Source organism: Oncorhynchus tshawytscha, linkage group LG20, assembly GCF_018296145.1.
Source record: "Oncorhynchus tshawytscha isolate Ot180627B linkage group LG20, Otsh_v2.0, whole genome shotgun sequence".
Classification (NCBI taxonomy): domain Eukaryota; kingdom Metazoa; phylum Chordata; class Actinopteri; order Salmoniformes; family Salmonidae; genus Oncorhynchus; species Oncorhynchus tshawytscha.
In genome coordinates, this window is record NC_056448.1 from 5,349,250 (window position 1) to 5,360,501 (window position 11,252).

General features: G+C 41.3%; 1 protein-coding gene across 1 annotated transcript; it reads right to left on the reverse strand.

The window, feature by feature from the left end:
* Positions 1–583: 583 nt before the first annotated feature.
* LOC112219604 (ornithine decarboxylase antizyme 2-like) lies at positions 584–11,044 on the reverse strand. The gene is given in 6 exon segments (XM_024380973.2): positions 584–2,057; positions 2,770–2,855; positions 2,948–3,120; positions 7,095–7,181; positions 7,183–7,234; positions 10,769–11,044. Coding segments are annotated over 6 exon segments (663 nt in total). The 5' UTR covers positions 10,900–11,044; the 3' UTR covers positions 584–1,923.
* Positions 11,045–11,252: the final 208 nt, after the last annotated feature.

Sequence of the window (11,252 nt, forward strand, 5' to 3'; positions counted from 1 at the left end):
GCATTGGACTAGCTGGCATTTCAACCACATTCTTCACACCAGTTCATTACTTTAAAATCCATGGGGGAAGAGAATGTAGCCCTAGTGTGCAGACAAGGGCCTTTTCTCAATCTCTTGATTCTACACATCCTCAAAATGCATCGGAAGGGAGTGAACCTTGACCCTCTTCCTCCAAAGCAGTTGATACAGCAAAGACTAATTGATTTAAGCCATGGAAACCATTTGAACAACTACAACTGCGTTACACAGGGAGCCCAATTCTGATCTTTTGCCCAAGTATTGGCACAAGCTTGGATTTGTCAAAAACACCAATTTGTGGCGTAAGATCAGAGTCGGCTGCCTTTAATTCAATCAATTGCATTTCACTCCGAATATTTACACTATCAGAGAGTTGTTTGAACTGTCAAAATGTGTTATTGCAAAGAAATACTGAACAGTAACTAGCATTCAACTTGTCAACTTCTGGAATAAGAACCACTGCCCCATTAAATGTAAAGTGCATTAACAAAGAACAAGACTTTACAGAATAGGGAGAAGGAAAAAAAATCCATAAGATTATGTATCGGAGACAAGGAGGCAATGCTATTTTTCATACTTTTATTATCACAGGAGCACAATAGGTACCACTATGCAAGGTGAACATCAAACTTAAACTCCACAAAGAATCAAAAAGTTAAACGGAATGCTAGTCCAAAAAAAATCGAAACATCACAGCAATTTTATCCAAACAATGGTACAATCATTTTCAGATATACATGAAAGAAAAGCAAAAAGGACTTTTTTTGGGGTTGCTTTGAACCAATCCATCATTTTACATATTTACTTCTCAAATTGAAGCACCCAAACCAGTTACACATAACAGCATTCACATGTGCTAAAGTGTAAAGGGCTATTATCCAGCAATGAAATACCAATATTGGAGCTTTTTGTTGTTGCTTAACAGCAAAATGTTTACACACATTACAACATTTGTCAGAGGACTTGAGTGCTTTATCAAAATGTATGTCACAAAGGTGGGGCGGAAATGTTTTTATAGCTTAGCCAATTAAATAAAAAGCTTATATCAAATATAGCTAATGAAATAAAAGCATATACCTTAGCCAATCAAATTAAAAGCTGGAGTACCCAAGCGTAAACCTGATGCTGTTTTTTTTTACATTCAAGAAAAAAAAAACCTCCTTCCGCCTATCAACAAGAATAAAACAAGACAATCGATTGATGATAATAGTTTTATGCTTGATGAGAATTGCAATATGCTCAAAGTCCATAAAAACATGGTTCCCTCTCAAGTAATGAACAAAATACCAATGAAACCTAAATAATAAAGAACTTAAAGGGATGAAAGAGAGGAGAGAGAAATGTCAGCCAAGCTGTGAAACTGGGGGATACAATATCGAAACTAATCATCCACTTCCTTTGAACAAAAGCATGGAAGGCTGTAAGCACTTGGGTCACATAGAGTGGGGTTTGGTGGAGCAGTGGGTAAGGGGTAAGCCTGGATCCCAAACTGAATTTCTCCGTTTCACACAATTGTTTCACTTCACAATTGTGGTCATCACAGCATGGCCATCAGACTTCAGTCTGGCTGAACCATCTCTTCATTGAAACAGTTTGTGAAACAATAGTGAAAACAGCACAATTCAAGTTGGGATCCATGCTAGGCAGGGGGCTGTTCCAATAAGCAGGATCAATGTGTTACTTAATCAGCTAAATGTCTTAACTAAACATTTGGAAATTACTTCATCTTTCCTAGAATATAGAATTGAAATGGTATGACTGACTTAACCAATAAACCTGTGCTCGGGTTTAGCTTTCTGAATAAACCAGAAAAATCAAAAAGATGTGCCTATATCTGGCTGTTTATCAAAGTTAGCTGGCTAAATTGATGATTCTGTTTCCTGGAACACCCCACAGGGGTCAGAGCTAATCCTCATCGGAGGAGGAGTCCTTGTCGAAGTTGTAGGCCATGAAGAAAACGTCAGGTCGGAGTGGGACAAGGGCATGGCCCGGTTTCACTATCTCGAAGCCCAGAAAGCTGAATGTGCGCACAAGTTTAGCTGTGGGGACACACAAAGACACATATTAGAAGAAATACCATCAAGGACAGTGACACATTTTGTTATTTGGGATAGTCCTGATTTAATCAGGAATAATGATGAGTGAGAAAGTTAGATGCACAAATATCATACCCCCAAGACACACGTGACCTCTTATTATTCCAATAACAGGGAAGGTTGGCATTTTGGGAGGTTTCATTCAGGACTATCCATAACCATGGTAGCATCCACATTAATGCAGAAGTGTTTAGAAACATTATATTCTTATTTACAATAAAAGTGACTCCAAAATGGCACAATAGTTATTTATCATTCATTTCTTTGGGCACAAAATAATCTGAAACACAACCAAAACAAACAGCAAATGCCTCCAAGTTTGTCAGGTCACAAGCTTGATGTAATCACTGCGTGCAAGGAATATGGGACCAAATACTAAACGTTGACTACTTTAATACACATACAAGTGAATTTGCCCCAAAACTTTTGGTCTCCTAAAGGGGGGGATACCTAGTCAGTTGTACAACGGATTTCAACTGAAATGTGTCTTCCGCATTTAACCCAACCCCTCTGAATCAAGTGGATACCACAAAATTGGGGAGAAAAAGGGATAAAATAAATCAAATTAAAAAACGTTACTGTCCCAATACTTTGAGCTCACTGTGTGGATGCTTATCTATTGAGATCACAGGTTTGGTGGACACGCTTATCGTACCGCGATCATCTCTATTCTTGTAAAAGCAGACGAACACGCTGACAACTTCAAGATGTTCTTCCGCATACTCCAAAAGAGCCGCAAAACTGTAGAGAGAGAGGGGTAGGCAGGGCTAATTAGACAACATGAGATTATACACACACGCACACACTTTCATATACAGAGCACAGGCACACACCTCTCCTTGCTGCCCTCGGGGAGCGGGTCCATCGGTATCTCCACATACAGAGCGTTCCCGCTCAGCACAGCGCCCCAGTGGATCACCTTGGAAACAGTGGGGCGGCTCTGGAAGCGGAGTATCCCGGGGCGACCGTTCCCCGCCGGCTCCTCTGTCACAGTCAACTTCCGGTCCTGGAGAACCAAAATGGGAAGGAGGGAGCGTTAATCAATCATTTCACTTGAAGAAGGGATCATTAATGAACCAACTCCCTGGGTGACTTCAGGATTGTGTTCACTAGGACACACCAACAACATTTTTGCAATTGAGAAGTAATATCTGTTTTCATTTCAAGCAGTACTTCACTTTATATGCAAATCCGGCTAACAGCTTCTAAAAGGGCTCGGTAGAGTTTGCGGCCAACCAAATAATTATAAATGAGTAACAGCGTTTTCCATTCGTGCCGGTCCTCAGCTAATCAGCCGGTACCCGACTGATTTTCAGCTGGCTACTTTTTCCACTTCATACTTTTCATTTAAAAGTTTCAATTGGCTAGCTTGTCGACCCCTCTCCCGCTAGAGTAGAAGATGCGTATCGTTCAGCAACCTATCGATAGCGCCTGTCTGGGAAACTCACATCTGCCGCCTGATCGCCTCCCAGTACAATGTGCAGGCGCTGTGGTTGGTTTCAGTCAAATGTATTTACATGGAGGAGGGAGAGAGAGCATGATGCTTGTGAATTTGCACGTCCCATGTAATGTGGTAACAATGAGTTGAAATCCATGATTTAGCCTAACTATTATTTTCTAGGAAACGTTTTTATTTTGTGTTTCACATAGCCAGCCACACACACAGAGTCGTGGCGCAAAGTATTCTATTTACTGTGCTATAATTGACAACTGAATAGCAAGTGTTGACTAGTTTATAAAAAGGTGTCGAACTGCCTGAATAAAGTCGACCTCCTATACCCCTTTGCCATTCATAAATCATGCAACGTGATTATATATATATCCATGGTATCGCATCGGGACAATTAAACCAATGGATTTCCGAGCTTACCTTTCCTAGGACATTGAGGCTTGCCAGGCAGTGACGAAAGTGACCAACTCTCAACCCCCTAGTCGCGTATCCTACCGAATATTGACCTTGTTAGGGAAGCAACTAAATGTATTGAAAATGTATTAAATTTGCCTAAGTTTATCATGATGGAAACAGAACATTTTTCAGCCAACTTTCCAAATGTTGACTAAACAAAATATGCTAGACAAGGTGGGATCTTCTTGTGTCTGAGAAATGTTGGTGGAAACACTGTAAATACTTCTTACAATAACCACCATATCGAAGTAAACTTTGAGTCACACGATGACATGTGTGGTCCTCCCACTACGACTCGTTGGGAAAGCATGCAGTTTATTAAGGGTACAGATTAAATAAGTTATGAACGTCACAGGGTGGTGAAAGTGGAGGCGATGAGCTCCTCCTTGATGCTCCTTTCCAATAAATATGGATGGGTCTTATTCAGTTGACATGATCATTGATGCTTGTTTGACAAATAAAACTGATCTCGCTCTTTTGTCCATAATAATTTAATTATGTAGGCTATACCCGCACTGTATCTGCAAGGCTGTTGGCTAAAGCGCACATACCATTACCAGAGAGGGCACACTCGCTATATAAAATGTTTTGTTTATATTATTTATATCCCAGGACAAATTAGCCGGCAACATCAAGATAGCTAGCTAAATGTCCATGAATGCTTCATGTGTTTCGACCTGTGCCCAAATTAATATTAGTTGGGTCAGAGTGCGCTTCGACATTTCAACCTGCGAGCCCTGATCGAGTCTGGTGCAGATGGACAAAAATCAATACGAGCGCGTAATGGCGCTCGCAGGTGCGTGCCCGGTGTAGTCAACATGTTAGAAAAATATTTATCCAGCTCGACTGCGTCACGGCACAGACATGGCAAAGCAATTGCTGAATGTCTCAAGCAAGGGTGATCTAAATTACATGTTTCATTGCTCTATGATAAAAAAAAATGCAACCAAATCCAAACCTAAAATAAGTAATTGCGTGGAAGTCAAACATTTGTTTTACGTCGGAGGCAGACATATTGCATACGCTCAGAACGTCAAAAATGGAGCCCTTTACATAGTCCTTATCCCCTTGTCTATAGGAGGGATGCATGCTGTTTAAATGGCCCAACTGTTGTCTATAGGAGGGATGCATGCTGTTTAAATGGCCCAACTGTTGTCTATAGGAGGGATGCATGCTGTTTAAATGGCCCAAATGTTGTCTATAGGAGGGATGCATGCTGTTTGAAGTCACACATTTAAAGTAATAAAGGTGAAATACTGTGTGTAGATGTTCCTAAAACAAATTATAACTCTAGTACCAGTCAAAGGTTTGGACACACCTACTAATTTAGCTGTGTTGTGACAAGGTATGGGTGGTATACAGAAGATAGCCTTATTTGGTAAAAGACCAAGTCCATATTATGGCAAGAACAGCTCAAATAAGCAAAGAGAAATGTCAGTCCATCATTAATTTAAGACATAAAGGTCAGTCAATCTGGAAAGTTAAGAATTTTTCAAGTTTCTTCAAGTGCCGTCGCAAAAACCATCAAGCGCTATGATGAAACTGGCTCTCATGAGGACTGCCACAGGAAAGGAAGACAGAGTTACCTCTGCTGCAGAGGATAAGTTCATTAGAGTTAACTGGCTCTCATGAGGACTGCCAGAGGAAAGGAAGACAGAGTTACCTCTGCTGCAGAGGATAAGTTCATTGGAGTTACCAGCCTCAGAAATTGCAGCCCAAGACATCTCAACACCAACTGTTCAGAGGACACTGCGTGAATCAGGCCTTCGTGGTCGAATTGCTGCAAAGAAACCACTACTAAAGCACACCAATAAGAAGAGACTTGCAGCAATGGCTCAGTCGCGAAGTGGTAGGCCACACAAGCTCACTGTCCTCGGTTGCAACACTCACTATAGAGTTCCAAACTGCCTCTGGAAGCAACGTCAGCACAATAACTTTTTCTCAGGAGCTTCATGAAATGAGTTTCCATGGACGAGCAGCCGCACACCAGCCTAAGATCACCATGCGCAATGCCAAACGCCAGCTGGAGTGGTGTAAACCTCGCCGCCATTGGACTCTGGAGCAGAGGAAACGTGTTCTCTGTAGTGATGAAACACGCTTCACCTTCTGGCAGTCCGATAGACTAATCTAGGTTTGGCAGATGGAGATGCTACCTGCCCCAATGCATAATGCCAACTGTAAAGTTTGATGGAGGAGGAATAATGGTCTGGGACTGTTTTTCAAGGTTTGGGCTAAGTCCCTTAGTTCCAGTGAAGGGAAATCTTAACGCTACTGCATACAATGTCATTCTAGACTATTCTGTGCTTCCAACTTTGTGGCAAAAGTTTGGGGACAGCCCTTTCCTGTTTCAACATCAAAATGCCCCAGTGCACAAAGTGAGGTCCATACAGAAATTGTTTGTCGAGATCGGTGTGGAAGAACTTGACTGGCCTGCACAGAGCCCTCAACTTAATTAACCCCATCAAACACCTTTGAGATTAATTGGAACGCCGACTGCGAGCCAAGCCTAATTGCCCAACATCAGTGCCCGACCTCACTAATGCTCTTGTAGCTGAATGCAAGCAAGTCCCTGCAGCAATGTTCAAACATCTAGTGGAAAGCATTCCCAGAAGAATGGAGGCTGTTATAGCAGAAAAGGGGGGACCAACTCCATATTTTGGAATGAGATGTTCGACGAGCACATGTCCACATATACTTTTGGTCATGTAGTGTCTTTTCAATAACCAAAAATATTGTATTTTAGCTGTTTGAAGCTGGTGTACAAAACCGAATGTAAAAGACAATCGAAACTTAACAGGAATCATAGAAATAGCGCACATAGAACATATCTACCGCTTCTTAGACTTGCTTTAAAATGAGAATGACATATCTATAAGTCACATTTCTATGTGCATTTGGTAAGGACGCCCAAAAAGTTACATATGCAGCTTTAAATTGTAATATCTTAAATATATTTTTGCAGTATGCAATGAGTGCGTGTCATGTCCTGGTGTGTCAGAGGAGTATGCATAATATGAAAGATAATATTATGGTTGCATTTGCATGAGCGTTGTTAAATGTGTGTATGTACTCACAGAGTAGAGCGGCCGAGCTGAAGGAGTGTGATCCCGTTGACCATTCCCTCGCCCACCTGGGATCTTCAGGGGTGGGAGAGGGGCATCAGGAGCACCACAGAGGCCCCGGACCGCGGGTACTACAACAGTGTAGGGACAGGCTGGACAGGGAGACACACATATTAATCTTTAATTGTTGTTTTTAAGCTTTTGATTGCAATAGGACTCTGAACATGCGGGATAACGTTGCTTAAATCTTGTGTTCCCCGGTGTATTTTAATTATTTGGTGCAATACAGGCCAACGTATCAAGTGCAAGTAAAATTGGTAACCAAAATACTGATTGTGTGATTTAATTCACCCTCAAAGCGCATTATAGTTGGAACTGTTGTCCAAGGAGGCAGTGGCGTGTATTCATGGATGCCAAGTGAAGCCCGGCTTCCCCAAAAAAATGTACAAAGAAAAAAAACCATACAATTATCTCTTTCGTATCTCTGTTTCATAAATGTTCCTTCAATTCACAGGAAGCTTAATGTATCTCACCAGAGAAAGCATCAGAGTGAGCAAAATAGAGCCCCCCTGTCTCTGTAAGTCATCTATCTGATGCTGTCTGGTCAAAAAGAGTATGACATTGTTGCCACCTGTAGCATTGAATGCAATGGAAACCAGTGAGCATTTGGCCTCCCTTGATAAAAAAAGAAGTACAAAATAGCCAATCGGCGTTGAGCTAAACTGTGTGCGCTCAACTGTGAATGGTCCTGGCGCACCAAAAAAAGAAAGTGTCAAGGAAAGACAGTTTGGATTTGGCTTCACTCCAATCACATCTACAGCAAATCGTCATCGAGAGGAGAATTGAAAAAAAATCATCGTTGTCCTCTGGTGTCTAGCTAGCTAGTTAAAATTTGGCCCTTTCCTAAATTAGCCATGGATGGAGATCGTGATTTGGTTTTACTTCATTCTCTGTACTGACCAATGATTATAACAGCAATTTTGATCCAAACATAAACTCATACATTGTGCCCCTGGCCTGAGGGAATGTACGTTCAATATGTGCTCGATGTAGTAGGCTAATGCTAGCTTGCCTGGCACATTTATGCCCTTGAAAGGAAGTTAGCGAGCAACCATTTTAGCCAGGTATCCTAGGACAACAAAAAATCAAAGCATGTGCTGTATAACTGAGTCATAGACGTTTGGTCAGCGTGAAAAGGCAGAGGATGGCATTGGTGTTTCCATACAAGCAGGGTGACTGTTTTTTCTTTTTGCACAAATACACAGAAATCAGAACCATAGACATCCACATCATATTTGGCTCACGTTGATTGGACCAAATTGTTTTAGGCATTTTTTAGTTGTCACTGTACTAAGCATAAGTGATTTGATGATGAAGTCGAAATGGAGCTGGAATAGCCGAGGCAGCTCCAGTTTTCTTTGCGACTTGCGGTAACTCTGTGGTTCTAAATCGTTGTTTAATAGTCCGAAAATGAGGTCACGTAACTGTTTGTTACATGCAGTATGCTTTGTGGACTGTGCCAAACAGAGGTTGCTCTCCGGTTTTGTGATGAAACAAAAGGTGTGATTTCATTTACTCTACCACTGGGTCTTCTTATTGTCTCGGCCTTAGGCCTATATATCACGGTCACAAATTGTATTGGTCACATACACATATTTAGCAGTTATTGTGGGTGTAGCGAAATGCTAGGATGTAATATGGCTTTAATTTTTTTCTCTGGGTTGATTTGACCCACACACCACTACTGCATGTAGGCTATGTGAGTTTACCACCTCCCTTCATAATTGTGATACTCATTGAAAGGCGAGGTCGGTACAGGTGCATCAAAGCTGGGACCAAGAGACTGAAAAATAGCTTCTATTAAATAGCCATCATTGCTGGCTTCCACCTGGTTATGCAACCCTGCACCTTAAGAGACTGCTGCCCTATATACAGACTTGGAATCACTTGTTAACTTTAATGTTTACATACTGCTTTACTCATCTCATATATACTGTATTCTATTCTACTGTATTTTAGTCCGTGCCACTCCGACATTGCTCAATCTATTATTTATATATTTCTTAATTTCATTCTTTTAGATGTGTGTATTGTTAAGAAACGACTGCACTGTTGGAGCTAGGAACACAATCATTTCGCTAAACCAGCAATATTTGCTAAATAAGTGTATGTGACCAATAAAATTTGATATGGCTTCAGTGTGACATATTTTGCCTTATAACCTAAACAAATTGTATTATTGCAAGGCAAAACTACATCATGAATAAACATAATCCACCATGGATGTGATGGGGACATCTGGAGGCTGCCTTGCATCAGGAGGGCACTAGTGATGGGTCATTCGCGAACGAACGACTCTTTTTGAACGGGTCTTTTTTTGTGAACGTTTAACCGAACCGCATCGGTGAAAGAGCCATTCATTTGGCTCCCTGACTGCAACTACTGCCGTTTGATCTTAAAAAAACCCCGAGGTTTTTCTGCAGATAAATTACAAAATAATTATCTAAAGAGGGTAAACCCTCACCGCCTAAACAATAAATAGTGGGGAGAGCGTGTCAATCTGGTCCTCGCTAATTTTCTCTTTTTTGGGGGGGATTTTATTTGAACGCGCATTTCACGATCTGATAGTTTACCTTTTGGGCTATACGTTGAATATCTGTACTTTTTCCAGGGTTCTAGCTAGGTCCATTTTCAAGCATTTTGAACAAAGAGCCGTTTGGGAGCCGGCTCACCAAAAATACTCGGAATGCACCACGATGGGGAAAACGTGCACGACGAGGAAAAACGTGCCCAATCTAAACTGCGTATCTGCCCGTCAAAAAACTGCCAATGATCGCTACAAGTCAAACGTATAAATAGCATATACTACATGTAATAATGAATTAATCCCACTTAGATATGCACCATTATTTAATTTATTCATAGGGGTTGGCTGATTAATTCAATAATGTTTTGGGTGCATCATTTTGAGGGACGAATAGTATAACGATATAACGTTACAATGTAACCGTAAAAGAGTTTGTGACGTCAAAAATGGAGGAATGACGTTGCGTCACTTGGGCCTTTTGATTAATAATCAATAGTGTTGAGAGAAAAGGTAACAATGGACGTGGATTCCGCGTGTTTCTTCCGTTTCAAGTTGCTCACCCATGAAACAAGCCATTCTAATGACCGTTTCATTTCGGGGCCTTTTAACTCGTTGACCTGCGAGTCAACCGTAGCTAGCTACCTGACGATGCTATGCTTTCAGGTGGCAAGCTAGTTACACAGCTAACGTTAACTCATCTCATCTAGCTAAACTACAAAACGACGTCATTGGCAACCATTGAAACAAATGGAAATAAAATGGCTGAGGTGTTCCGTTTAAAAAAAAAACGTGGTGATGGATATAGCTAGGCTTCCTAGAGGACCTTGATAATGTAGCTAGGTTTTAGCCTAGGGCTAGCTAGCTTAGGATAAGCTAATGGAGAGGACGAACCTTAAACAATAACGTTCTAATTCTTCACTCCAAATTAAATGTAGGATATGTTTCATAGATTACTTATCTAGCTAACCAGTTGTGGACAAATAAATATTTTACGTCATAAGAAATTAAATCCCAGTTTATATTAGTGGCTACTTCCTCGTCACTGAAAAAAAGCACCATCCCCCACTTCACTTCGCTATTTTCTCCCGTCTTCACTTACTTGCCAATCATGTCACAAATATTAACGTTACTACTTAAATCCGCCATTGTAGTACAGAACTGTGGTTTTCCTTCTTTCTCGCGAGCAAAGCAATGACTGTTTAAGATCCGCTGGAGGTTGGATTTTACCATCCGGCCTCGGAGAGAGACACGACTGGCTTCTGACTGCTCGCTGCAATGGTCGGCTGAGGAATAGAGCTTGATCACTTCTGAACTCCAGCTATGAGCTACGTAGGGGAAACAAGCGATACGTAGCTACTTAGAGGTGAAGTTAGCTACATGGGGGCGTCTTCCGTGCGAGTGGAAAAATACCACGGCAAGTAAACTAACAAAGACAGGCAGACAGCAGGGTTGATGTTTGTCATCAAGGTGAGACGAGTTGAATGTGCAGTCTCCATGCAACATTATAATTAGCCTTTCAGTTACATTTCATTTGTTTGAAAGGTACAGCATCATTGATGGCTTGAACACAGTGGGTGAATTAA